This window comes from Falco naumanni, chromosome 2 (assembly GCF_017639655.2).
Source record: "Falco naumanni isolate bFalNau1 chromosome 2, bFalNau1.pat, whole genome shotgun sequence".
NCBI classification, from domain to species: Eukaryota; Metazoa; Chordata; class Aves; order Falconiformes; family Falconidae; genus Falco; species Falco naumanni.
The window spans coordinates 5865546-5892545 of record NC_054055.1 but is presented as its reverse complement, the minus strand read 5'-3'; the positions used below and the strand labels follow the sequence as shown (position 1 = coordinate 5892545).

Sequence of the window (27000 nt, the reverse complement as noted above, 5' to 3'; positions counted from 1 at the left end):
GATGATCACCCCTGGGAGAACCCCAGCACATTTGCATTCCTCTGTGGCCTGTGCAGAAGTGGCAGCAGAGTGAAGGAGATGACTGAATATCTATGCAATATATTTCCTGGGCTTCAGAAACACAGCTTAGCTACCCTTTAGAGAGAACAGCAGTGCAGATCACCTAATGGATACAAATAAATGAATGCCTCGTGACAGCTAGCCTTTGAGTGAATTTATTATTGAATTACACTCCAGCTTTTTAAGAACAAGCTGAGCTGACAAGCTCTCTCACCACTGCAGAAGAAAAGGAAAGACAATGATAAATTACCCTGATGGATAAAGGTAAAGACCTTGTCTCCTGCAAAATACCAGCAATTATATATTATTCATGTTTGGGAAGAAAAAATAATCATTGCCCATATTGAAATGAGTGTTTATGATGATAAAGCAAGTAGCTAAATTAAATTCTGAATGCACAGAATGTCTTTTCACATCATTTTGATGAACAGATAACAAGTACTCTTCTGCTACTTGATCGTTCTTGTATTGATTTTGAAACCACTTACTCTTGCTGTTTGCTTTGTATTTTTAAGCCATTCTTAGTTGTCCATCACCATAAGGAGCAAGCACAAGATGCAGTGGTGTTAAGTTGTTGACTTTCAAGTAGGACACCTGATATATTTGTTCTCTCTTGAGGGACAATGTCAGAAAATTGCAATAACTTTAGCAAGGCTAAAGTCCTGATCCACAGGGTCTTCTATGTTAAATGTTGTCATAGGATTAAAGTACCTCAGAAAACCATGTGCAGAATTGGCATTTTTTTTAAGGAATATTTGAAAAAAAAAAATCAGGTCATTTTTAAATAGGTGTGGTTTATACCCCTTCTTTTTTGGGGCAGGTCGTATATATCTTGCTTGCTGCCAGCAGTACTAACCCATCCCAATTACATGGGCAGCTAGAAATAGCCAGCTGAGTTATAAAGACACATCAGAGAGCAGGATCTACAATTGGCTGCAAGACTAGTCCCTTATTGCCCTCAGGTCAGTAGTCTAAATACAAAAAATAGTTTTCATGGTTGAAAACTCTGATTGGAATGGAACTTGCACATTTCTTTTGCCACTACTAAGTGACAAGGTACCTGTAAACATGTCACTCAAGCTCCTGGTGTCCCCACTGTATGCCAGGCTCTACCACAGACCTTACTGATGCAGCTGGGGAAGGTTACACAATCACTGTTAGATGCTAAGATAGACAGGTATACTATAAATGCATGTATGCACTATCTTACTATAAATAAATAAATGGATGGGGTTTATTGTCAGAGTTAAACTACATCGATCCCAAGCCCCATCAGAACCAAAGTTGTGAGTATTGATCATGGCCAAAGAACAACTAAGAAAATATCAGAGGATTAGAATGGGTTTCAAAATGTTTTGGTAGTCCAACCAGCTGAGTTCTGAGTGATTTTGAAGCATATTAGGATGATATCTTAGCATCCTTGAAGGAAGATGTTCAAAGCATCTTCTCTTTTCCTTTCACCCATTTCTTCCCACACCTGGAGAGAGGGCTGTGGGTCCACGTCAGCAGGTCTTCCTGAGGTTTCTTCACAGGAAAACCAAAGTACTCTGTCTTTTCTGTACTTTTCCCTCAAGAAAAGTGATTTTTATACGGTGAAGCAAGAAACACTTCTTTTCTAGCCAAAGACAAAGTTAGAAGTCAAAAAACCCAAACTCCTCGGGTGTGACTTTCTGCTGATGATTTCTCCTGAGCTGGCTCCATGGTTCTGGCCCGGCTCCAGCAGTTTATGGCTCCGTTGGGCTGGCAGTGAAATGCGGTGGGGTCAGGTGCCCCCACTGAACTGCAGGTACCGTGGAGGTGATGCAGGAGCCTGTGGAGCACAGCAGCTCCGTGGATTAGGCCATCTGTGAACACCAGGCTGTGTTATAGATATTAGACGCCATCCAGCATTTCTTGGAGTGACCACGCATGGCACAGCGTGGTACCTGCACTGACGGGAACAGGGTTGTATTTTTCCATACTTTAAATCAAGCTAATGCAGCACCTTTTCGAACCCTCTCCTTCCCAGCATTACTGTCTTCCAAAGGCATCATTCTGCTTTTATTGCTTTCTGCTTAAATGAACTACTTATTAACTACAAATGATAGCTTTTTGAAATATAGGAGAATAACAAGGAATTTTCAAAGAATTAATGTTTCCTATTTTGATAATTATTCATTTTAAGCAGAGGAAAGCCATAATTATAAAACTTATCTTTTCAGTGCACAGAGCATATATATATATATGTTTTCAATGCTTGCCTTTTTTCTTTTCACTTTAAATTATATAGTATGTCATTATTTCAGCTTAAAGTTATTTTTTGTTGGGCATGGCATTATTTCCATATAATAAACTAATGCAATGTATGCAGCTACTTACTATCACTTTGTGGAATTTATACCCACAGGACTCTATGAAAGCAAAGTTCCTATCCGTTTTTATGTGGGTTTGGTTTGGGTTTTTTTCCCATAACATAGTGTAATCATAATATAATTATATTCCTCTTTCAGAAGTGGCAGTAGAAGGAATTACTGTGTACAGTCATTAGAGAAACTAGGGTGCAGTTTTTAACAAATATTAAAAAACATTGGATATTTATTACCAAATACAAACTCTTGAGTAGAACATTCCTAGTATGATTTGAGCGTGCTTCCAGGATCAGGCAAGGCAGCTGATATAAACACTGCACCATCCTGTACCTGGGATGGAGATTAAAAGATCTCAGGTGATACCTGTGTATATAGGAGTGTGCAGAAAGCAAAACTCGAGCCTGCAAAACTCTCAAGCAGAAAAACAAAACTCTTAATGAGTTAAGTACCTCCCAGATTACACAGGTGCTGACGTGCACATTTGGTTTGAGAGTCTAAACTACGGTGTAGATGCTGATGCATTCTCTTGGAGCTGCCATGTAGATATTTGATTAATATTTATTCAGTATTTGAGGTATGTTCCTCTGGGAAAAAAAAAAAGCATCCCATGCCTATTGTTTTACATTACTCATTGATGGCCGTGTCTGGCGTGATAACTATGAGCTGAGTCAGTAGCTTCATTCGATATAGCAACATCACTAGAAACTGCATGTCCTGTTCGTTGGAGAGGTTTGATTATTTTATTACTGCATAAGGCTTCTCCAAATTAAATACCAGCTCACTGTTGTAATGATTCTCCTGTACAACCCCGGCATGTTCATTTAGCAAAAAGCTGGAGCATTCTGCCCCAAGCTTTTTACTGCCTTACCTCTGCAGAGGTTTGCTGACCCCAGACCAGAAGGCAGAGCTTGAGCCCTCCTTGGCCAGCTCAGTGCAAAATCTCCTTTCCCATTCTGAATTGCAGGGGATACAGGTGTGAGCTGGTCCTGTTGGCTTTGCAGGGGTGCGGTAATGTTCTGCCTTGCCAGATCAGCTTTGGGGCAGCTGCCTTTCGCTGTTGGATGCTAACAGCTCAGTTCAAGTACAGTTTTCAACCATTTCAATTTATCAGGAAGAGTCTGTCCTTTGAGTGTGACATTTACTTGCTAAATTGGTTAAAACTTCCTACATAAAATAGCAGTTTTAAAATCCAAATCATAAAATCTTAGATATTTTATTGAACATTTTTTCCCCTAATTTCTTTGTATCATTACAAAGCTATCAAGCACCTTATATGTAGTTAAAGAACTTTCCCTATGATCATCAAAAAGAAAGCTCATTTTATAATTATTCGGAAATACTGTGGTTTTCCTTCTGTTCTGCTCGGTTTTGCTTTCATGGTGCCTGCAATTCAAGGGAAGGAATTGGTTTTATTTTGAGTCTTCTGCAGAGCTGAATATGTGGGCACAGCTTACAAAATAAATAGCGAACATAAAATACTATAATAATAATACAGAACTGATAAGTTCTGAAGACATTTTTTTGTGAAGACTTGACATGAATACATTATTCATCTCTGAAAGTTATTGCACCATAAAGTCTTTACCTCTTATAGAAATAATGGTTATAAGATCACTTCTGAAAAATTATGAAATGAGTATAATTCAGTATTAGGTGGAAAAATTGTCTTGTACCTTATGAGCTACTAAATGCTTGACTTGAACTTTACAGACCTTAAAAAATAGGAGTGTGATTCTGTTTCGTTGAGATCTTGTGCAAAGCAAAAGAGTGTTTCTTTGGTTCTACTGGAGTAAAGGAGAGAATCATCAACTTTAAAAGCATTACTTAGTCCAACCACATTGTGAAGAAAAGGGTGGTTCTTCAATGAAACTTTGCAGTAAAGCACAGCCCAACTTGATGTGTGTTGCATTTCCCATAAAACTGTTCTAAAATACTTTCACTTAAATTGTGTAGTTGGAGCCAGTTTTGTAATTTCAGAGACTAGCATCAGTGTCTTTCCTGCTTCATTTCCTATTTGCTGAGCAGCATTCCTGTTTCCCATGTCCTTCCACCTTCCTGTGAGAGCCCAAGTGAGAAATCTCAGGATGCAAAATAGTCAGTCAATGAGGCATAGAAACCCAGGATGTTTTGGATGGCAGAAGTGTCATCTCTTTCCAACAGTGGCCAGATTGCTTGGCAGACCGGAGAGGAAGATTGTGCTTTCGTAAAGAGAAAAAGTACACACATCGAGCAGGTGAATAAGGTTCAGATCTTGGGAGAAGTTTTCAAAGCAATGGGGGCCTGAGTCTTTCAAGAATGGAGCCAGCAGGGAATTGTTTTGAGAGCAATGATCGTTCAGTCATGGGTTTTCTAGAAGTGGTAGACAGCCCTCAAAAGATATTTTCTTACTAAACTGTCATGCAATCAAAATACCTTCTTTTCCTTTTGGAGGAGCTACAACTAGCAGTCACTAATATTGCTAAAAAAGATGATGCCACAGGAGATTTTTTTATCATTATTATTATTAATTTATAAGTCTTAATGGAACAAAACAGAGTCAGGTGTGTGCAGTGGGGAGCTTGAGAAACTGGACAACACCTGGTCACAAAACCAAGCCCTCTCTTGGATACTAAAAATATCAGCTGAAGAAGGCCTGCTGTTTTGGTACTGTCAGGTTAGACCAGATATAAAGAGACAAGTAGAATAAAATCTGCATCTAGAGGTGTTTTGTAAATCTTGACTGATAAACTCTCTCCTCTTGGACTTCAAATGCCAACTTCATTAGTCACATTTATAAACGTATCCTAGCATTACGTTGCTTTTTGCCCTGTCCTCCTTCAGACAATTTAAGTAATGGGTTTTCAATGACGTTTCATTCAGTTGGCTTTATTGTGTGTTTTGTAGAATATCTAAAAGGCTGTAGAAGGCTTCTTGCAAAAGGTTAACAGCTAAGGACCATGCCCACATAAAGAATCATCAGCGTCTCCTGACCCTTCAGTGATGAAACCTTATAAATAGCTTCGCTGAGTAGGTTAAACACAGCAGATACTGTTTCTTGCTGCAAACAACTTAGAATTGACTTTCTCTTATTGAGCCTGGTCAGAGCTCTTATAAACTTTGCTCTTCATCACCCACTCTTTTTCTCCTGGGTCTCCCACTCCATCAGCTGCTCAGAAAGTTGAGTGGCAGGATCTCTTGCAAGCCACATCTTTCAGTGCCGCCATAGGAAACCCTTGTATTTGACCAAGGAAACTTGGTCAAATGTCAGTGCATTTTGTCCCTTTCTCAGATTGACACTGGCATTCTGATGCTCCGATTATTGGCAAACTTCTTGGCTGAGCCTAATTAATGATTTAGAATCATGGAATGGTTTTGGTTTGAAGGGACCTTTAAAGGTCATATAGTCTAACCTCCTGGCATGAGCAGGGACATCTTCAACCAGACCAGGTTGCTCAGAGCCCCGTCCAGCCTGGCCTTGAGTGTTCCCAGGGATGGGGCATCTACCACCTCTCCGGGCAACCTGTGCCAGTGTTTCACCACCCTCCTTGTAAAAAATGTCTTCCTTCCATCTAGTCTAAGTCTGCCCTGTTTTAGTTTAAAACCATTCCCTTTTGTCCTATTGCAACGGGCCCTGGTAAATCCATCTGGATTTGTATTTGTATACCAGCTGCACAACAGCTGCCAAACCCTTTCAGAAACTCCCTTGTGCTGTCCAAGGTGGTGTGGGGGTCTTTCTGGATGGCTACTCTTTAATTTTCATTTTTTCATATAACTGTGCCTTTCTTCTTTGAAAAGGAACCCTTCAGCAGGATCTTTTCCATTCTTTTTCCAAAGCAGAATTCCTTAATTCAGATGGCAGCTAAGGTCAGTTGGTAGGTTCCAGGTTTAATTTCTTCCCACAGCTAAACTGAACTGAAGAAGCCAGACAGGGATTGACTCCATTCAAGGAAAGACTATCAGGACTTTTTTTCTGCATAGTTAAGAGGCAAGTGGGCAGGACTTTTTTTTTTACAGACAGCTTTAGAGGGAAATGCTGCCACAAGCAATGAACTTGAAGATCTGCATGTTCTGCTCTTCTTCTTTTGTCCTTCGTCTGCCAGCTCAGGCATTTTCTCTGTATCCATGTGTTTGATCACGGTGCCCTTAGCTTTTACCTGGCATTCTACCAATTTTTCTATCTATTCTAGTACCAGACTGCCCTGAGGTTGTTTAACGTGAGACATGTGCATTCAACCCAAAATGGACGAGGTACATTTTGCCTCATCCTGTGTTATTATCAAGCAAAAAGGTCACAACAGCTGATGCCATGAGATTGTGTTCAGAACAAATGACTGTATTTATAGGCATTTATCATCGGGGTGTGTGAGCGTGTCACAGATGAAGTGTAAAATGTAAAAATCCCTGTGCAAGGGATTAGCAGATTAGTACAATTATCCAAATTAGTACAAATATTCTAATGTCTCTGTAAGGAGGAGATGTGCCTGGGTTGTTATTCTGCGAGGGGAGTGCAGAGACACATACAGACTAGCTGACATGACCAGTGTCACACAGCAGGTCTGTAGCACAGGAATGGACGTGAGATCACCTAATTTCACTAATAATGCTCTTCCCAATGAATAATTACTTTCTAGATTTTCACTCTATGGTGCTCTGTTGAAGTTTCATCTGGAGCAGAAGGATAAATCCCATATGTGTGTGTGTGTATATATATTAAAAAAATATGGAAGTGGTAAGTAATTTCAAAAAGATTAAGAGATTTATAGTGGCAAATAAAAATATTTATTATGAATAACTTGGCTGAGGATGGCTAAGTAGTCGTGATAACCATCTCCACACATCTGAAACCTTTAAAGGAGAAGACACAATGAGTTACAGTGGAAATATTTTGAGGAGCTGCAGAAATTCATTGGGGTGAGATTTCCCATGGCACCTATCCTCAGTCAAGGAAGGAATATACATTTCTTGCAGCAAAAGGGAGTTTAGGATGCATGGAATTTCTTTTTCCCAATGAAAAATGCTTAGTAGAAGCGGTATTGTTGTCTGTTTCCCAGTGTCAAGCACAGTGTCAGTGGAAAAAATCTATGAATAAGAAGTATTAGAAGGGCCAATGTCTAAGTTGTGAGACATGGAATCAGAGTCAGTATCAAAGACAAATCTTTAATGTGCTCCCATAATATGAAATGGCTTTTGAAGAATTTACTTTTCTGGCTTCTGCTCTAAAGCTGGTTTTGTCTGCTTGACTTTTGTGGACAGCCTGTCAAACTTTCTGTATATCTGAGCAGTGGGAATGTAAAGGCATCACTGCACCCCTGTCTGTTTTGCCACTGTGGCCCAGATCTTACCAGGAAGACTTAATTTAATTTTCTAGGGAATAAAGAATGGCTTCACAAAGCAATGGTGTAAAATTATCTGATCCACCATCTGGCATTCTAGATGGCATTCCAGCAATGATTCAGTATTTCAGGGAAGCTCTTACAGACAAATAAAAAAAAAATAAATAAATAAAAAAAAAAAAAAGGAAAAAAAAAGGAAAAGTCTAATTAAAGAGGAAAAAAAGCAGGCTGTTTTTTGTTGTAAAGGAAGAATCCATACAGCCTCCTGTAAAAGTGGTGAAGAAAGCAAAACAAAACAAAACGAGCCAGAACACAAAGGCATCATCTGTTAATAATTCAATGGGAAGATGAGGCTCCAGCTACAAGAAATTCAATTTTGCTCAACTGCAGAAAGCGCTCTGAACTGGCAGGCCTGGACTGATGGAATAAATCTCTTCTATTAACATGAGAGATAATTTTATGTAAATATATTGGGAGACCTTCTAGCAGAGCGGAGCATCTTAGCAGTACCACTTAACTTGTTTGTAGTGTAATTGCATTTAGACCAAGGTCTTCTGAAGGAAATGGCTGACTAAATTAGTATTAACCAGGTTCCTGGGGGGCTTGGTGCGTTGTCGATAGTTGATCTTGCCTCCAGAAAGGACGTGTTGACTCTAGAGAAGCCAGCTGCTTCCAACACACTGTGTTTTACTGGTTTTCCCGAGTGGGGCAAATTTTGTCACCCAGGGAAGGAGAAGATTTGAGCCTCTAATCAGGAAGAGTCTGGGCTCTGGTCTTCCTCCAGTTTCCACCCCTCCTGCTTTTAACTGAGTTCAGATTTGTGCATGTTGCTCCAGCTTCTTTTTATCACTGTGGTTTAGGAAAGATGTTTCCTTTGAGGGAACATCTTTCCTTATAGCATGTAAATAAAGCTATTGTTATAGTCCTCGGGAGGATGGTGGATGCAGCTGGGCTTGCTGACGAGCTGCTTCTCTGAGAAGAGATGCCAGCGTCGTCTAAGTTAGTGAGCACGTAGATGTGCTAACAGAGTTGGAGTGCAACGTGTGAAGCATCATCTAGAATGAGAACCGAGTCTCTGGCTGGAAGGTGGGAGTTGAAATACATCTGTCACAGCTGCCAAGGAGAGAGGAGGTCACTTGTTTCTCCATGTTGTGCTGGTGCTTGTTATTGTAGAAATAGTTGTCACTGATATGTAATGGACCAGATGCTTGCTAATATAAAGCACATCCCCCTGTTAACATGAGCTGAGGATCGAGGCCAATGTGCTTGCAATGTTACTTAGAAGTTTGCAACTGCTTGGACATGTGTTCTGTGTAGGACAGCAGGAGAGACACCTGCAATATGTTGTGGTTTTCCTTTGCTTGCTTTTAACTCTTGGAAGGGAAAAAACAACAGGTGGAAGTATTCTTTTTGCGTTCACAAAAATGTATGATCTTGTCTCTCAAGTATTTTAAAACATCGGTAGTCACAGTATTGGCTTGTATACGCTGTCAGTAATTCTGAGCAGCGCGTCCCTCGTGCTCCAGTCTTAGTCTTCCAACAGTCTGTAGTGATTCCTCACCTTTCACAAGATGAGCAGCCATTTGATGGGAAGCTGAGAGAAGACGGTTTCAAACCCTTCCTCAGGTCTGTCTAAAGGATGGAAAAGGAGATGGGGCAGGGTGGAGGGGATCATGGAAAAATCCAGGAAGAGGAGGCTTAGGTTCTGCTCTCAGCTCAGACATAATCAGATACATTCACTTCGTGGAAAAAAATGCACTGCATTTGGTGACTTGTTGACTTCAGTGGGGTTATTCCAAGCACTGACATTTTCCCAAGCATGTTCCATGGCATCATGATCCTTTGAGTTATGCTTTGCCTGCGTGTTAGAGAATGATGTGCATAGTACCGTACTGGAACATTATTTTAAATTGGTTCTATATGGGAGGCTGTGTTAGAGCTTTTAATGGGAGAAGCAACAGAAGTCTGAATAATATTATTAGCTCCAAGCTGGGTCCAAATCTTTTCCTACATGACTCCTTAACAAGTCAGTGATGATATATCAGAGAAAACTCAGTGACAGAAAAAATCATTTCCATTATCTCATTTTCCTGTTGCCTGTTCCAAAACTGGATATGAATCCAGTCACATTGTAGTTTGCCAACACATTCTGGTAACACTTCAAGAAATTTTGTTAATACTGGAACTCTCAGTTTAGATCAGTAGGAGTTTTGTTTAAGACACCCTGACAAATGATCTGTTTTCTGTACTGTGGAATATACAATAGCACAGCCTTTATTAAAATGATGTTATGTTTTATCTCCTTGAGTTATACAATATCAGATTGTTAGGTGGACTGTAAGAAAATAACTTGATCTTTCCCTGATGATCCATGTTTATGAAATCATCATTAAAAAACATTGCAGATACCATCCTTTGCTTCAGTAAACCAGTAAAGCAACATTTCTCAGTTGAAGTGGGTAGATAGCAAGTGCAGCTGGGATGATTTACTCTAGCGAGAGATCTGGTCCTGCACCTGTAGAAACATTGGCTTTCAATCTCTGCTCTCCAGCAGGACAGCAGTTAGGAAAATCACTCACTGGGTCACGCTAGCACACTGACACCACAATTTGCTGTTGCTGCTCAGAAAAATAGTTACCTTCAGCCAAAAATTGGGTTCAGACACTCTCACAGACATGTGATGCTTTGTCTTTATAGGAAGCTCCTCAGGTAGCAGTGTAGTAATGACTTAGAGGACTGGAAACAGACTTTGGAATAAGAACCTAGAAAATCTGTCTTCGGCTTTACTGCAGATTTTCTGACTGACCTTGGACAAATAAAAATCAGTCTGTGCTTTATTTCCTTTCTCTGTAAAATACCTATCTTGCAGCATTAATCGATGTTTGTAAAGATCCTTGAAATCCTTAGATAAAAGAGTGCATTACAGAGCATAGAGTAATTGGAATAGATGTAGCCTATAAAATAGTGCAATCTACCAAACTTGGGAGGAAAAAGCTTGTCCTGTTGGCGTGCTCAGTTCCCCAAGCAGTTAGTAGGGAAGCTATCTGAAACTAGCAAATTATCTGTCGTGGTTCTCCCAAGTGTGGAAGAAATGAGAAATAAATGAGCCATCAAGCCTTGGTGAGGGTGCTTCTGTGGCTTTTGTGCCTTAAATATGTCCAGTTAGGTTTCTGTTCGCTTTGATTTTAAAATGTGCTTTGCCTTTAATTAGGGGAACGTTGTCAAAACTGTGAAACTTAGTTGGTTATAGCAAATTCCAATGTGGTGGTTGTGAATCCTACAGAAGTCTGTGGTTATCGAAGTATATGCTGCAGCAGTTGCTTTTCAAGAGCAGGATAAAGACGAACCTCATTTTAGGTATTGAATGTTCTTACACAACTCCTGAGAAAGTCTTCAGCAGAGCATCCCCCCATCAAGACACATGGCATGGCCCCCAGCTTTCCAGGATATAAAGGCCTAGGCTTTCTAATCCACAGGAATTCTTAGCCGCAGAAGCAGAGAAAAACCTTGAAACTGTCAAAACACTGACTATTTCTTATCATTTTTCTCCTTCTTGCAGACATGCATGTGTGATTCGAGGCCAGGTGATGACGGCAGATGGGACCCCTCTAGTTGGAGTGAACATCAGCTTTGTCAACAATCCTCTTTTTGGATACACGATCAGTCGACAAGACGGCAGGTAGGATCTCTTTACAGGATTTACGGTGTTCATTCAAACAGCAGTTACAGCATTATTCCCATCAACACTGAAGAGAAACTCCTTCCAAGAGCATGTTTATTGTTGGTGCATTTTGAAGATGTTGGTGCATTATTGTTAGTTGTTATGGGGCTACATCTGGCTGGCAACCAGTCACCAGCGACGTTCCACAGGGTTTAATTCTATGGTCAGTCCTGCTCAATGTTTTTATCAACGTCCTGGATGCAGGAGCTGAATGCACTGTTATCAGGTTTACTGAAGATCCCAACCTGGAGGTGCTGTTGACTCCCTTGAAGGGCAAGAGGCCTTGTAGAGGGATCTAGATAGATTGGAGCATTGGGCAATGATTAATGGGAGGAAATTTAACAACTCAAAATGCTGGATTCTGCAGCTAGGATGGGATAACACTGGGCACAAGTACAAACTGGGAGAGGAGCGGCTGGAGAGCAGCCCTGCAGAAAGGGATCTGGGGGTGCTGGTTGGCAGCAAGCTGAGTAGAAACCAGTAGCGTGCCCTGGCAGCCAAGAGGACAACCCACATCCTGGGTGCATCCATCACGGCATCACCAGGCAGTCAAACGAGGTGATTATCCAGCTGTATGCAGCATTGGTGTAGCCTCACCTTGTAATCGAAATAAAATTTTTTGTTTTATGATTAGATGTACAGTTCTGAGCCCTGCTATTTAAGAAGGATGTGAAGGTCCTTGAATGTGTCCAGAAGTGGGCAACAAAGCTGGTGAGAGGGCTGGAAGGAATGTCCTGTGAGGAGAAGCTGAGGACTTTGAGTTTGTCTAGTTTGGAGAAAAAGAGGCTGAGGGGGGACCTTATTGTTCTCCGCAGCTCCCTGAGGAGGGGAGGCGGAGCGGGAGGTGCTGAGCTTTTCCCACGGGTATCCAGTGACAGAGCGTGTGGGAATGGTTTGAAGCTGCACCAGGGGAGATCTAGACTGGACATTAGGCAGCATTTCTTTACCGAGAGGGTGGTCAAACACTGCAACAGGCTTCCTAGAGAGGTGGTCAATGTCCCAAGCCTGTCAGGGTTTAAGAGGCATTTGGACAATGCCCTTAATAATATGCTTTAAGTTGATCAGCTCTGATTTGTTCAGGCAGTTGGACTAAATGATCCTTGTAGATCCCTTCCAACTGAAACAGTCTATTATTTTCTATTCTGATTTATAATATTATTATTAACTTTGTGATATCACCTAAAATCTTCAGCCAACAACTGGGCAATCCATGTCCATGCATGTAAAGAAAAGATGTTTCCTGCTCCCAAGAGCTTTATTCTTGCTAATTCATGTTGAAATGATTAGGAAGAAGCCGTTAAGAATATGGTTGTGTTAGAGGCAAGTGCTTAAAATCTGAGCAATTGCGCTCAACCAAAACAAAAGCATTGCAAATGAGAATGCCTTTCATCTTATCTTTTGTCTGTCAGTGCTAATTGGCTCCCTTTCTTTTAAGAACAAAAAAGAAACATAAGGGGTTCCAGCTGCACATCCTCTATGTATTGACTACTAACCACTAGCACTTGGGAGAGGATTTATAGATTTTAGCACCTCCCCAATCCACAACTTTCATTAAAGGTTTGACTTGGCCAGAGAAGCTGATAGAATTATAATGAAAGAGAGGAACACGTGCTAGCAATGTGCACTTAATGCTGCCTGTTCATGCTTAGGGGACTTTGCACCTACTGGAACACACTGATGGTGACTAGGAGGCTTTCCAAGTGATGCTCCACCTCTTGGATGACATAACAATAAAATCCGGGTACCAAAGAGGCATCCCAGGAAAACTGGTGGTCGTCTTCGGAAAAGGATGCCTCTGGAGTTTGTGTGTTTATATTGCCCATAGCTTAGGCAGTACTGCAAAGAAGAGAAAGTCTTGAACATTTATGCTATGAGTATCTCTGTCGACCTTACTGAACCTACTTTGCATGAAAGTGAGACGCAAGCTGCACTCTCGAGATGAGATTGCTGTGCATGGACCGGTGCAAAATCTGTGTCTATTAGAACAGATAAATATGCCTGAAAAACTGGCACAATAATGCCTGCTATAACCTTTTTTTCATCTCTTTCCTTGCCATATATACAATACCCAACTACCATGTGTAATCTTTCATTTAGATTACAAGTACTGTGAGGAAGGGACCATCTCTTTGCTTTGTAGTTGTGCTGTACCTAGCACAGAGGGGCTTTATCTTAGAATGTGCCTCCGGGCACCAAACATACCGCTAAGCTAAACAGGGGCAGAACACGGAGGCGAGCGCTGCTATCCCAGCTCCAGACCTTTGTCATATTTGAGTAACTATTTCTTTCCAATTCTTGGCTGGTGAAAGGCAAATCCTCCCCTTGCTATAAACTTACTTCTACTGGGAGTTCAGGTTAAGGAGGCTCCTTTTGCACCATGTCCTTCCCAACCTCCAGCTGCACAGGAGATCCAGGGCAGAAAGCAATGCAGCTGGAGCATCAGTATGCTCCACCAGTCTTCAGTGGACTGCTGGTTCCTCGGGGCTGGCTGCCAGCCTCCAGAAGTTAAATTAGTTTCAAGGAGCTCAGTGCTGCAGTTTGCTGACTCAGCCCCCGACAGATACTCAGCTCCAAATGATAAAAATGACAGAGATCAGCTGTCTCAGAGCAGGGAATCTGTGACCAAGCGGGATTCATCCTGAAGCTGGGATTTCCGTTGGCAGCTGCTGGTGGTCAGTCTAACCCCAGACTGCATGGTGTCAGCTCTTCTGTTTTCACTTTTTTCACCTTCCCCTCGAATTAATCTGCTTCTACAGAAACCTTGTGCATGTCTGGTACATGACCAACATTCAACAAATTGTCCAGTTGCAGCACTGAGTCTCTGGAATCAAAAAAAATAACTTTCAAAATTGGCTGAGGCACACAAACAGATATTTTCTCAAATGAATGGGTGCAGCAGTGCATCTGTGTACTCCGGAGGTAATAAATGGACAAGTGAAAGCCCTTTTCTTGAAGAACAACAAAATCCAGCGACTTCCTCAGTGGTGAGGTCTTCTAAAAATTACCTTGAAGTATTTAAGAGCCTTCAGACTAAAATTGTCAGGGCAGAAAAAGATGTCAGACATCCCCTACTTCTGATCCTAGTCCTGCTGCTGATTTAGCGGGTAGCATTAGATGCATCTCTTAACCTTCCTGGGCCAATCAACCGGCCTGTGAAAGGGAGCTAACATTTACTTGCCTTCCTTGGTGATTGCTATAGATTTTATTATATATTATTTGTAAAGCCCTTTCAAAATCACATAAAGAATTACTGCTATTACCATTTCTATTACGTGTTTTGATGGTTTTCAGTAATTTTCTGAATACAGCAGGACTCTCTTCTCATCAGCTTTTTCACAGCACAGTTTTTGTGTGATTGAGTGACTTTGTTTCAAGAAGTTGCTGCTCTTAAGCAACAAGTAATTTCTCCTGCACTGCAGAAGCAGATCACATGCACTCCCAGTCCATAGCAGTGCACAGTGTCATACAGGGTCATCTGGACCATCTCCAGTGTCATTCTGGTTTGGTGGAAAAATGGGAGCATGCATGCAAGCACTTACCTTATTCCAGGGGTTAGGAGATAATACAGAAAACTCACTAGCTTTATTATTTGGCATATTCACCATAGGAATAGCTATTTGAAAACGTGCACTGAGTTGCCTTAAATTGATTTAGCGAATAAGTTTAGTGATAGCAGGGCAATAACTGTGGTTTTAAAGTAAGGCAGTTTGAAGACAGAATTGCATCAGTAGAGCTAGATTGGTTCCTAAGCTGATTTTGTTGCTTCAAGTTTGTTTTGGAGGGGTTTTGGCCATGACCAAGTTTCAAAATGAATACCATAAGTAAAATTTCAGTTTTAGAATTACAGTGAACTGAATTTTTCGCCCCTGTAAGTGGGTTCACTGTATCCCAGGTCTCTGCAAGTGGGTTTCATTCCTATTACAGTACTCAGGTACAGCATCTAGTAGTAAAATCCTGGTTCTGTTTAAGTCACATTACTTAGTCTGAGCAAAACCTGGATAACTTCAAGGCTTGCATGTGTTTTTAGCTAACTGTTGGGACACAGGGTTTTTTCAGCTAACAAGGCATGAACATGAAATAATTCTCAGACCACTCCATTGTATGCATTTCTCTTTGTAAAGCAAAGTTAATAGATAGATCAAAATATCAGCACTGAACTATAAACCACATTTTTAAAGAAAGCTTTAGATTTGATTAAACTGATAATTTATAAAGGCTGCAAGTCCTCATTATCCTATGGCTGTAGGCACAGTGTTAATAAACCAGCAGGAAAGTCTCCAGAGTTTTTCAGTGTCATGTCCTGCCATTACATTCAGCAACTTGGGCATGGCTCGGAAAGACCAAATTCATGAACTTTAAGAGCAAAGAGATGAGGAAGGGTTATACTTTTCTTTGTGGTGTTTTTTGTTTTGGTTTTTTTTTTTTTTGGAGGCTGCTTTATGGATAGAGAATTCCATCCTTTGGCCTGTCTCATCAGAGTCTTAAGAAAAACAGAACCATATGACCATACAAGTATGATTTTTTCAAAGTGATAAAAAAGACATCAGAGATCAGCAGCAAAACCAGGAATAAAATTATTCCTTCAATCCAAAGATGGTTTTGCTCTTGTTAATTTTAATTTCACTAAGGGACACTGGGAGGAAGGTGTTTTCAGTTTGGGTTTTTCTGTTTGGTTTTGGGTTTAGTTTTTTTTTTTACTTCATCAAGGTAACTTCAAAGCTGCACTCTGTGACTCTGGAAAAGCCAGCTCATGAGCAAGAGTGCCTGCTAGAAAATACTGCCTGTCTCTGTTTTCACAGCTGCTGGAGCCTGACATGGAGGTGGTGCTTTCCCTTCTGCATCCTGTTTTGGGGATGCAGGAGACGCAAGGATGTTTCACCCCAGTAGGTTGCTATGCCTGACCCAGGCTCAATGCAGCCAAGGACCGTTCACAAAGGAGTGAAACCAAGGTGTTTCCAAATAAAAACTCATCCCGCTTGCCTAAAAACTTGTTGAGCATCATTGGTAATGTTAGTTGCTTTCCTCCCATTGGCCCTTTTGGTGCCCGGATTCATGCAGAGCAAGCTTCTCCCTCCTAGCTGAAAGGCTTGCCAAATGCTAATTGACTGTTAAAAATGCTCACATCAAAGTACAAATGCTGCACAGCTTTGCTGGCAAGGACCAGCAAGTTACTCGTCAGGCTGTTGCAAGCCAAGCTCCATGGATCTGGGAAGCTGATGCCCCCACTTGAGTGGTAGAATAAACACGTCTTTAGCTTTTTGAAATGGTTTCCACTCCTTCCCATGGACTTGATTTATTCTTTCCTGAATAACTTTCTTTTCATAATTATAATTACTAAATGGCAGATCGGTCTATTGACCGTTAAAAAAAATATATATATAAAAAAAAAAGGTTCTCCTGAGTAATTGCTTGCCAAAGATTTTTTTTTTTTTTTTTTTTTTTTTAAATCTTTCATACCTGTTGTTTCTCCTCTGGGACTTTGCAGTTGATCTGACAGCTTCATAATTACTTTAAAAAATAATTTTTGATAATTTTTTCAGCTTTTTTTTTTTTTTAACCTTGGAATTACAAGGTGCATCAAGTCTAGCTTTGGGCTGTCAGAGTGCTTCCAGGTCTTGTTTCTCATGCACAGAGAAGTATTTAAACCCATGGCTCTTAAGCACATGAACAGCTCCTCTGCAGCCAGTGAGCCTATTCACATGCTTAAAATCTGTCTGAGACAGTCATCCGCTAGTGCCAAGCACCGAAAGTGAGAAGCAGGAATGAAAAAGAAAAAAAAACAAAACAACTTTCTTTGCCTGAAACGCACATTTGGCATTGCCACTGAATAGATACTGAGAAAAAAAACAAAGCAGCAAAAATGAGAGGGCTTCAAACTGTGTTCAAATCCCTTCCTTTCTCAGTTAACACCTATTTTTTGAGTCTGTATATAGTAGATACATCCCATGGTACTTCATAAAACCCCCATCTCTGACAAGATGTGACATTTAAATACAAAACTAAGAAAAAAACCCAAACTCTATCCCAACATCTTTCTAGGCTCAGTCCATGACTGGGCTCCACGTGTTCCCTGGGCTGCATTAGGTATTAGGTGTTACATCAGGTCAGCAGTGATGCCAAGGCAATTTATATGGTGGTGTGTCAAAGAAATCACTTTCCAAGTAGTTTATTTAATTGTGTGAATTGATCCAACCTGTGACTGCATTTGGATGATAAATACGTAAAAGGAAAAAAGGAAAATAGTATATATGGTAAAATGACAGTAGAAAAGCACTAACAAAGACACACATTTATCTCAAGAAAAGGGATAAGTATGTTTTTAATATACACAAGGGCAACATGCAAAGAAGCTGAGTTTGTACTGCCTCTGCCACTTGCTCTCGCTCAATTCTTACAGCTTCTTTGGGCTGTAGATTTTATGTTTGTAAAATATGGGTGATGATATTTCTCACAATTATTTATCTGGGGGTCCTTGCTAGGGAATTGCTACAAACAGGTGGGGTGGTGCTTGCACTAAATTTGTATTCCATCTCTTAAAACAGCTTTGATCTCGTTACCATTGGTGGGATCTCCATTATCCTGCACTTTGAGCGAGCTCCCTTCATCACCCAGGAGCACACGCTGTGGCTGCCGTGGGATCGCTTCTTTGTGATGGAAACCATAGTCATGAGGCATGAAGAGAATGAGATCCCAAGCTGTGACCTCAGTAACTTCGCCCGGCCCAACCCTGTGGTCTCCCCATCTCCACTGACAGCTTTTGCAAGCTCCTGCTCGGAGAAAGGTCCTATTGTGCCTGAGATCCAGGTATGAACCATCTGAGCCGAGGACAGAATAATCCATCTCCTTTCTGTGGTACTTTTGCCTGCTTTGAGCAACACAAACACAACTATTCCTTTGCTTTCCTAAAAAAAGCATTCCCTGTTTGTTGCACTTTTTTTTCTATTTGCCAGGAGCTCTCGCTCACAAGCATGCACTTTGCCAGAAGGTTGCTTTTCCCTTATCTCGGAGAGATGGAGGCAAAGCGCTTGTGGTCAGCGGCAAAAAAACTACACTGGCTCTGCTTTGCTTTCACCTCTCATCCACAGGAGGTGGGCTGGGACTCTCCTGTGACCCCACCACAAGCCTTCAGGCAGCCCTTTGGTGTTCAGTATGCCCAGCACGAGGCTGATGGACCGCTTATGCTCTGATGCCTTTTTTCTGTTCCGGAGCAAATTTCACCCACTGGGCGTTACAGACCTTGGTGGTGAAGCATCAGTGTGAACTTTCTCAGGGTTTGAAGGTGTACCCCTCACTCTACAAAGCTGCTGCGATGTGCAGTCAGCCGGCAGACAGCTGGCAAGTGGCCAACCTGCAGAGCACCGGGCTTTTATTGCATTTCCTGACACTTGGGATAGATGAACAAAGCGAGGTAGTTTTAATTTCTCATCCCCAATTCCCTTTTATAAGGTAGTGTGAGTCGGATAAAGTAGTTTAACAACTTGCTGTGGATTCCAAATATTTTACCAAATGGAAAGCTGGGTTTTAAACTTGAATAGGCCAAACAACTGAATTATCCATTTTCCTTAAAAACACTCGCTGTGTTGAAATATATGGATGTAGCACATTCAAGCTTTCTTGGGCATGTTGTTCCCTGGGTTTTAGATGCCAGCACTCAGCATGTCTTGGGTCTTGTTTTTAGTGACAGGTGCTAGTCTGCCAAGGTAGAAATAATAAAAAGTGTAGGAACACATTGTGTGCTTCCTGCTTGACTCCACTGGGGTTGCGGTAGCATTAATGAGGAAAGAAGTAACTTTATATCTTCATACTTTAATTCACCAGTTACTGAACCCAGCAACAAATAAAGCTAGTGGCCTCTTCACCTCTCCCTCTGGACCAAATCTTGTAATCCTCTCTCACACTAATTTCCAATTACAGTCAGTGAGTTTGTCCCAGCATAATTACTAATTAAGTCCCATATTTTGTAAAGTCCATCAAATTGCAAATTCTTGGTTCGGTTTTCACTTTGGTTTTTTTCCTAAACCAACAAACACTATGAAAGGTAATGTTCACTACTGCCTGGGAAAGAAGCAAATATCTGATACAGTGCAACTATAACCATAATCTCTCTCATTATTTAGTAGGATACTCATTAGATTGTTTAATTATATCTATTCAACTAAAACATTCTAAAACTCCTCTTCAATAAGAGTGCATGTCTATCAACTGTGAAAGCAGCCAGGGATGTGGATCATGAGTTTGTTACTGGTTTTTGACTATAGATCAAAGAACTGTAGAATGGTTTGGGTTTGAAGGAGCTTTTAAAGGTCATCTAGTCCAACCCTCTGCCATGGGCAGGGGCGTCTTCAGCTAGATCAGGTCACTCAGCACCCTATCCAGCCTGGCCTTGAATGTTTCCAGGGATGGGGCATCCACAGCTGCTCTGGTCAACCTGTGCCAGTGTCTCACCACCCTCATTACAGATGTTTAGTGCCATTTGAAATGTCCTGCAGATATCCTCCTTGGCCTCCAATTGCCAATCCAGAGTGATCCCCCTATCAGTGTCCTGCATTATGTCTGCCAAACCCTTGTGAATGTCAGATAACTTGGACATCCCAAATCACACTAGACAACTTTAGTTATGAGATCTAATTAAGATCTAAGTGGGGTTCATTTTGAGAATATGGCACCTAAATAAGGTGTTCGTGCACAGTTCTCTGAATGTGTACCAACCTTCTCAAGAGCCTGTCCCTGCTCCTGTGCCATGCAGAGGCCTAGAAGTGTAGTTCAGAGAAGACTCCTAACTTTTACATTCCTAAGTTTACGTAAGATGAATCCCATGCCTGATGAGCAGTACTTTTCTCACATGCCAAATAATTGAGCTAAAACCTGTAAAATAGTATTCTCCCTCAAATATTGACCGCTAAAGGTTAACAGAGTTTGTGGTGTGGGAGTACACAAGAGAATCTGATTTATGGCAGAGGCCTGACTGTACTTCAGTTCATCAATGCACTAATTTTCATTCCTATACTGGCTATACATGCAATAAAAAATAACCTAGCTGTCAGTTTCTGCAGCTGCATTTTATAACATACAGTTCTCAGCAGGGAAATGTTAAATATAAAAGGTGTGAGCACAGAGCTGGGAAGAAGCAACAAGCGGATGGCAAGGCTGGAAAAGAGATTTTGACAAGTGGGCCGATAGGAACTTCATGAGCTACAACAAATAAATGCAGTGTCCTCTACCTGGATGCATTTGAGAGACCAAATAATACATTTTAAATGTTTGATTCAGGTGCCTAAAGACAAATTTGGTGCCGTTTAAGATGCCCTGATGTGTCCCTTCAGGCTTCCAGCTGTAGCTTCAGAGAGGTGGAGATCTCAGAAAGGTCCATGTCAGATCTGTCATCCACTTGCAGAGGTTTTGGATACTACGGGATGTCTTAAAAGCACTAGATGTCTATGTTAAGGCTCCTGAATCAGACCCTAAATGCTTTTCTTTCTCAAAATTCCTTTTGAGCATCATACTAAAAAAAAAAAGAAAGATTTTTTGTTCCTTGCCTTGCCTGCTGGCAGAGGGAAGAGGAGCTGTAAGAGAAATGTGTAACCCAGCACAGAGAAGCAAGATTTTCTGCATTGTCTCATGCGAAGAGTGAAAGAATTGCTACTTACACAAGCATAGATAACAGCCAGGAGCAAAGGGAACACACTAGTGAAATTTGCTAAACTGTGAAAATCCCTAGTAAGCCTGAAGAACCAGCTCTTCTGCCCAACTAGCTTGGTGGCTGGACCACTTTTAAAGGGCAGATTATATTGGTTAGGCTGTGGTAAACCCCAAGAGCCCTAATCTTTCACAAAGACCCCAGACACAGCATATGAATTTACCTAGGCCAAACAGCAATTATCAAATAAAAATAAGGGCACAATTCAGCTGTTGTTACTTTTAGTGCATTCAGAGTATTGTAAAGCCTTTTTTTCCCCCTTTTCTCCCACCAATGTCCGACTGGATTATACTCCCCCCACCAACGCCCTGCCTTGTTGCTAGTTTATCAATGCTTACAAACTACAAATGCATTTCAGATGATCTGAATTACCATTTGAACCCTTTCTTCGAGCAAGTGCCTTTAAACACAGCCCCTGGTGCTGCTCAGTGCCGTGGTACCGCTGTGCTGACCCTTCCTCCAGAATGGTAGACAGCAGAGACAGATCATGACAGAGAGAAATAATTATTTCTGACGGGGATTTGAACCAGACATTGGAAATAGTACCTCTGTGACAATTATTTCTGCTTGACTTTTTCCTGGAGGGGTTACATATGAAGACAGATTTGATACAAGGGACCACCTTTACTGCGGCTTGGCTTAGCTGCTCTCTGGTTGAGCATGGTCCCAGCCCAGCTTGTTGCTGAGCTTATAAAATACATTTTAAAATTCCTGGGTTTTCCCAGTTCTGTCATTTTTCAGCCTCCTAAGCACTGAGATATGTAAATTAAAAAGGCTGCATTAAAGAAAGTAAATATTTATGAGCACAGTGGAACAGTGCTTTAACTTCTGGATGTGTCCGTTTGTCAAGTACTGCAACGCTCAGAGGCTGTAAGTTATCACTTGTAAGAGTGTTGGGCCTTGGATAATAGCTTAGAAGAGGTCTTTTCAGGGGGCAGAGTACAAGATTTGTCGTTACTGATAACGCTAACCAGAAAATCTGTAAGAGATGAGCAACTCGTCACGGCAGAGAAGTTTGCTGCTCCCACATAGGAGGAGTTGAGTATAGGAATCACATAGCTTGGGGGACACCAGGATTGATGTGATCCCTTCCTGATGAGCGGATCTCTTGACCCACCTGCCTTCAAGCCTCCATGCCCTTAATATTACAAAATCTGGTTATTGCTAGGGAAGTATTTTCACAGCTCATTTAGGGTCCAGCACACCGAAGCGTTTCAGAAGTGGTGCAGGAGAGAACGGTGCCAGCTGTGACCTTCTGACACATCCCATTATAAGACCAAGTTTTCCAGCTCACTGCTAAGCTTCTACCTTTGTCTTTCATACTTTGCCAAAGGTTGCTGGCTTGGGCTGAAAATATCTATGTTGGTGCTTACCTAAGAGTGAATTTTTTTGGAAAGTGGCAACAAATTTTTCTCCTCCTAAGGCTTAAGAAAGAAATGCCCTTTTTAATCAGTATTTTGCATGGGAGAATTAGTGTGGTGTTGGGTGTGTGCATTCTATCATTTTCCAGAAAGCAAACTTCCCTGCATTTCTCCAACTTTAAAAAAAAAAAGACAAAAAAAAAAAAAAAAAGACCTGGTTATAGTTTAGCAGGTAAATTAGCTGAAAATACCATCTTTACTAAGGCTTCTCTATTCTAAAAGCAAAATTGGGCAGATAAAACTTCCCTTGCTGTTTCTCCAGTCTTTTGTGAAATTTTGTACTGGAATGGAGACCTGTGAGGTGATTGTCCAGTCAGTCAGAAATACCCACACTCATGGCTGGAGGAGAAAATGAAGCAACTCACCTAGAATACAGAGGAATCTGGAAAAGGAAGGGAAGGAAGAATGCAAGGGAAGGGAAAGTGACTGATGGTTGTAGATCAGGCCAGGAGCTTCACCACATAGGTCAGAGGGAAGGGAATTTTAAGCAAGGACCAAGGTAAGTAGGAACAGATGTGAGGTCAGAAAAAAAGGACCCGGACACAGGGAAAAAAAAAAAAGGCTAGAGGTAGATCAGGCAAAGAGGGTCAGAGGTGAGGTAGAAGAGGAGCCGTCTGAAGGAAGGAGAGATGGGTAAGTCAGAGAAGGGAGGGTGGAAGCAGGAATTACTGATCACTGGGAGAGAATGGCAGGTTATGACTGAGCTGGAGAACATCCGTAAAGATACAGGCCAAGTAGTGTTTGATATTTTACTGGGAAAAAGAAGCCAGGAGACAAAAAATAGCAGCCATAGAAACCTGCCAAGATAAAACACAGAAAGTGGAAGCTGAACTGGTGGGCTGGAATAATCTCAGTCCCCAAGTTCCTTTCACCATGGGTCCTGGGACTCCTTTTAACAGTGAGTCCCACTGTAAACACTGACTTAAATGTGATACTTTGGTCTCCTGTTCTCCAGCACAACAGAGATGGAGAAAGAGGGGTTATTCCTTGGCTTCCACAAATAACCCTGTAAATTACATACATGATTTCATACTTGATGCCTACTACACATGCTTTTTTTAGACGTGTCTACCAGAGCTTTTATAAAGGTGTGTTTGAAAAATTACAGCTTCACTGCCTTTTCCTGTCTGCTCGCTGCTGATTTAACACCTCCTGGATTGCTTTTCCACAGGCTCTACAGGAGGAGATTAACGTTTCCGGTAGTAAAATAAAAGTGAGTTACCTGAGCAGTCGCACAGCTGGCTACAAATCAGTCTTGAGGATCAGCATGACCCACCCCACCATTCCCTTCAACCTCATGAAAGTCCACCTCATGGTGGCTGTCGAGGGACGCCTCTTCAGAAAGTGGTTTGCAGCAGCTCCAGACCTGTCCTATTATTTCATCTGGGATAAGACAGACGTCTACAGCCAGAAGGTGTATGGGCTCTCAGAAGCCTTTGGTAAGTGGCCACGGGGCTTCTGTCTCCTTTTAGAAGCAGCTAAACAGCAATGCACAGACTTTGTCCTGGGTCGGTACAGTCCAACTGCTAGCACATAAAACGGCCGCTACTTGTTCGCTACTGTTTCCTTGGAGAGGATCGGGCCCAGCTGTTCGGAGAACGCACGTTCCCCCAACAGGGAATACTTCTCTGCTCTCCGGCTCCTGGCCCAGCACACCCATCCTGAGCTACTACCATCGTATTCATACAGAAGGAACGAACTGGGACTAGAGATGTTTGGCTGCCTCTCACCTGTAGCCCCAAAGCTGTCAGCACTGCTTTGAAAGGAATCCTTCGGACTGAGCCCCGATAGCCACTCCTCCTCATGCCTGATCTTCTGGATTGCTCTAATCTTAGTTTCCCCTTTGCTACCTACCCATTCAAGAACACCGTCCCAAACTGGGGCATGATGGCCTTCTCTCTTGCATCTTGTGCCTTCATTTACATCTGCAAAAGACTGCCAGAAGCTGCAAGGTGGAGGATAAGGATAGGCAGCATGCCACATCCCCAGTGCCAAGCATTGTGGCCCATGCCACCCACCCTGCAGGGGCAGAAGCTGAAGTCTGTGGTGGGGCAGGAACCTGTGCTGTGCATGTACGCAGGGATCAGACCTCACCCAGCGAGCCCTGTGTGATGGTGCTGGAGGGGAAGGGGTGCTCTGAGCGAGCAGAGGTGATGCAGCTCCGCGGGGACTGCTTCCCACCTGTCACAACCAGAGGACATTCAGTTACAGCTCTTCGACAGAGTCTAGACTAGACCTTTCAGGCTGCCAAGGAAATGGTATCAGCAAAATGGGAGAGATCCCAAATTAGCAAGTGGAGTTCTTGTTGACAGCGTGGTGGTTCACTGATGCCTCATAGCCCAAGTGAAGATAAGTCTCAGGGCTGTAGTGTGCCTTGTTTTCTTGCAGGAAGAATGGGTGCCTTCCTCTCAGTCTCAGCTGCCTTGAGCAGGCTGGATGATACAACCTGCTGAGCCTTACCCAGTTTGGAGTTCATGCTGAGAAACATGTCCTGGTAGCGTATGCTGAAAGACTATGCTCTTTGAGGTGCTAGATCAGGAGTGGGTCCTGGAGTGCTCCATGATGCAGCTCTGTAGGCCCAGAGTACTCAAGCAGGTCTGAGGACATCAGCATTCAGGCTTTCAATGATTCACACGTCTGGAACAGTGGAAAATGTCAAGCCTTCATTTCCTAAATTACATCTTCCTCTGATACTCTCTGATTCTGCAAAAGACTCTATTTGATGGGGGATCCTGAGTTTGCCCAGCGCTTTCAAGGAGGCTGGGAACCTTGTAACATCAGGCCTTTATTTTTATCTAGTAAAAAACTGAGCTACGTAATTGCTTTTCTTTTGTGTAGAACTTGCGATTCTGCTCTGCTTCAGCTGTTAGAGCTAAAAAGATCGTGTAGGGCAGAAGAAAAGCAGGCCAATGAAAGTGGTCGGTCCTGCTTTTTCTGAGAAAATCATAAAGGAGTCATCATTCTGTCAAAAACATGATTTTCCTTCTTCTGACATCATTTTACTCTTAAGCAACTCCAGTGTGTTCAGCAGAGTTATTCCTGAAAGGCTGATTAGACATCGTGGCGAGCAAACCCTTTCGACATGAACAATGGCCACGAGTCAACCTGGTCTGACTGCTGTCTCTGAGGGACTCGCTCCCCCACGCCTCATTAGGGTGAGGCTTCACCTTCCAAGAAAGACCACAATTTTTAGCAAGTTCCTGACATGCGGTCGTTGATCAGATAGTAGATAGGAGTAAAATGTTCCCATTTAGGAGTCCAGCAGTAGTTTACACTCTGAAATACCCATTGTTTTAAAATATATCTTTAAAATAGTGTTTTTTAAATATTTAGCACATTTGTTCAACGTCTACAACTGCATTGACCTTTTTAAATACAGGGCGGCCTTTAAAGAGAAAATTATTAGGACTTTGCATTATGATGATGGCATTTTAAACGAAAGTGGCAGTTGCCTGTAGAAATGCTCTTACCCCTGCTCAGTTGAAACTCTGTGTGTGCCGGCTGTGCATTTCTCTGTTACTGACCTGGAGGGTCTTTTGTTTTTCTCTTGTTCATAGTTTCAGTAGGTTATGAGTATGAATCCTGTCCTGACTTGATCCTGTGGGAGAAGAGGACAGCTGTGCTTCAGGGTTATGAAATTGATGCTTCCAAACTTGGAGGATGGTCCCTGGACAAACACCATGCCCTCAACATACAAAGTGGTAGGTTGTCTGTAACGCCTAACAGGAGTAGCACAGTGCTGCATGGCACAGTTGCTTCTTAATCCTACGAATTCAAGAAAAGGAAAGAAACCTGACCAACACGTGTACTCCCTCATGTATTTTACTAACAAATGGTTTCTAGTAACCTACATTTAGAAGCAATTTGGTGTGTATAAATGCAGAAGAAACTGGCCATCATGAAGCAGTTGAATGTCAGCATGTCTAAATTTGTAGTGTCTTAACGGAAGGTTATTAACAAGGAAAATTTTCCTAAAATAACAAAGGGGAGCCTATTCAGGCTGGACCTACCACTGAGCATAAATTGACTCAGACTTGTCCTCCAGTGTGCAAATGTACTTGCAGAAACGAGAGGCTTCATGGGTCGTGAGGGAAAATGGAAGGTGCCAGAGCCCATGAATGCTGCTCAAGACTACAGCAGGAAGGCTTGAAAGCTGATCAGAACATGTTCAAAAGATGGAAGCACTGTGTCCCTCTGGATGATAGCAGTGGTATCGGAGCAAACATCTAATTCAGCCCACATCACTGCTGAAAACACCACACTTACAGGGAACAGAGCTCCTCTAAAGCTTTGCAGATTAAACATTTATCTAGAGAATGCACCGTGGTCTTTCTGTCCCTTGTCTTATCCTGATCTACGTAATGTCATTTTTTACCTGGTAGGCTGCACATTGTAGGGCAAGGAGGGGCAGAAAGGGCAGGTGAAATTTCATGAGACCCTG

General features: G+C 42.0%; 1 protein-coding gene across 6 annotated transcripts in view; it reads left to right on the top strand.

The window, feature by feature from the left end:
* The window catches only part of TENM4 (teneurin transmembrane protein 4), a 358763-nt gene that overhangs the window by 258201 nt on the left and 73562 nt on the right, over window positions 1–27000 (top strand). For all 6 annotated transcript variants that reach the window (XM_040584319.1, XM_040584315.1, XM_040584317.1 and 3 more), the window contains 4 exons: window positions 11280–11399; window positions 17984–18245; window positions 23731–23998; window positions 26117–26260. In XM_040584319.1, the coding sequence (XP_040440253.1) occupies window positions 11280–11399; window positions 17984–18245; window positions 23731–23998; window positions 26117–26260 (794 nt within the window). The remainder of the gene's footprint in view (window positions 1–11279; window positions 11400–17983; window positions 18246–23730; window positions 23999–26116; window positions 26261–27000) is intronic.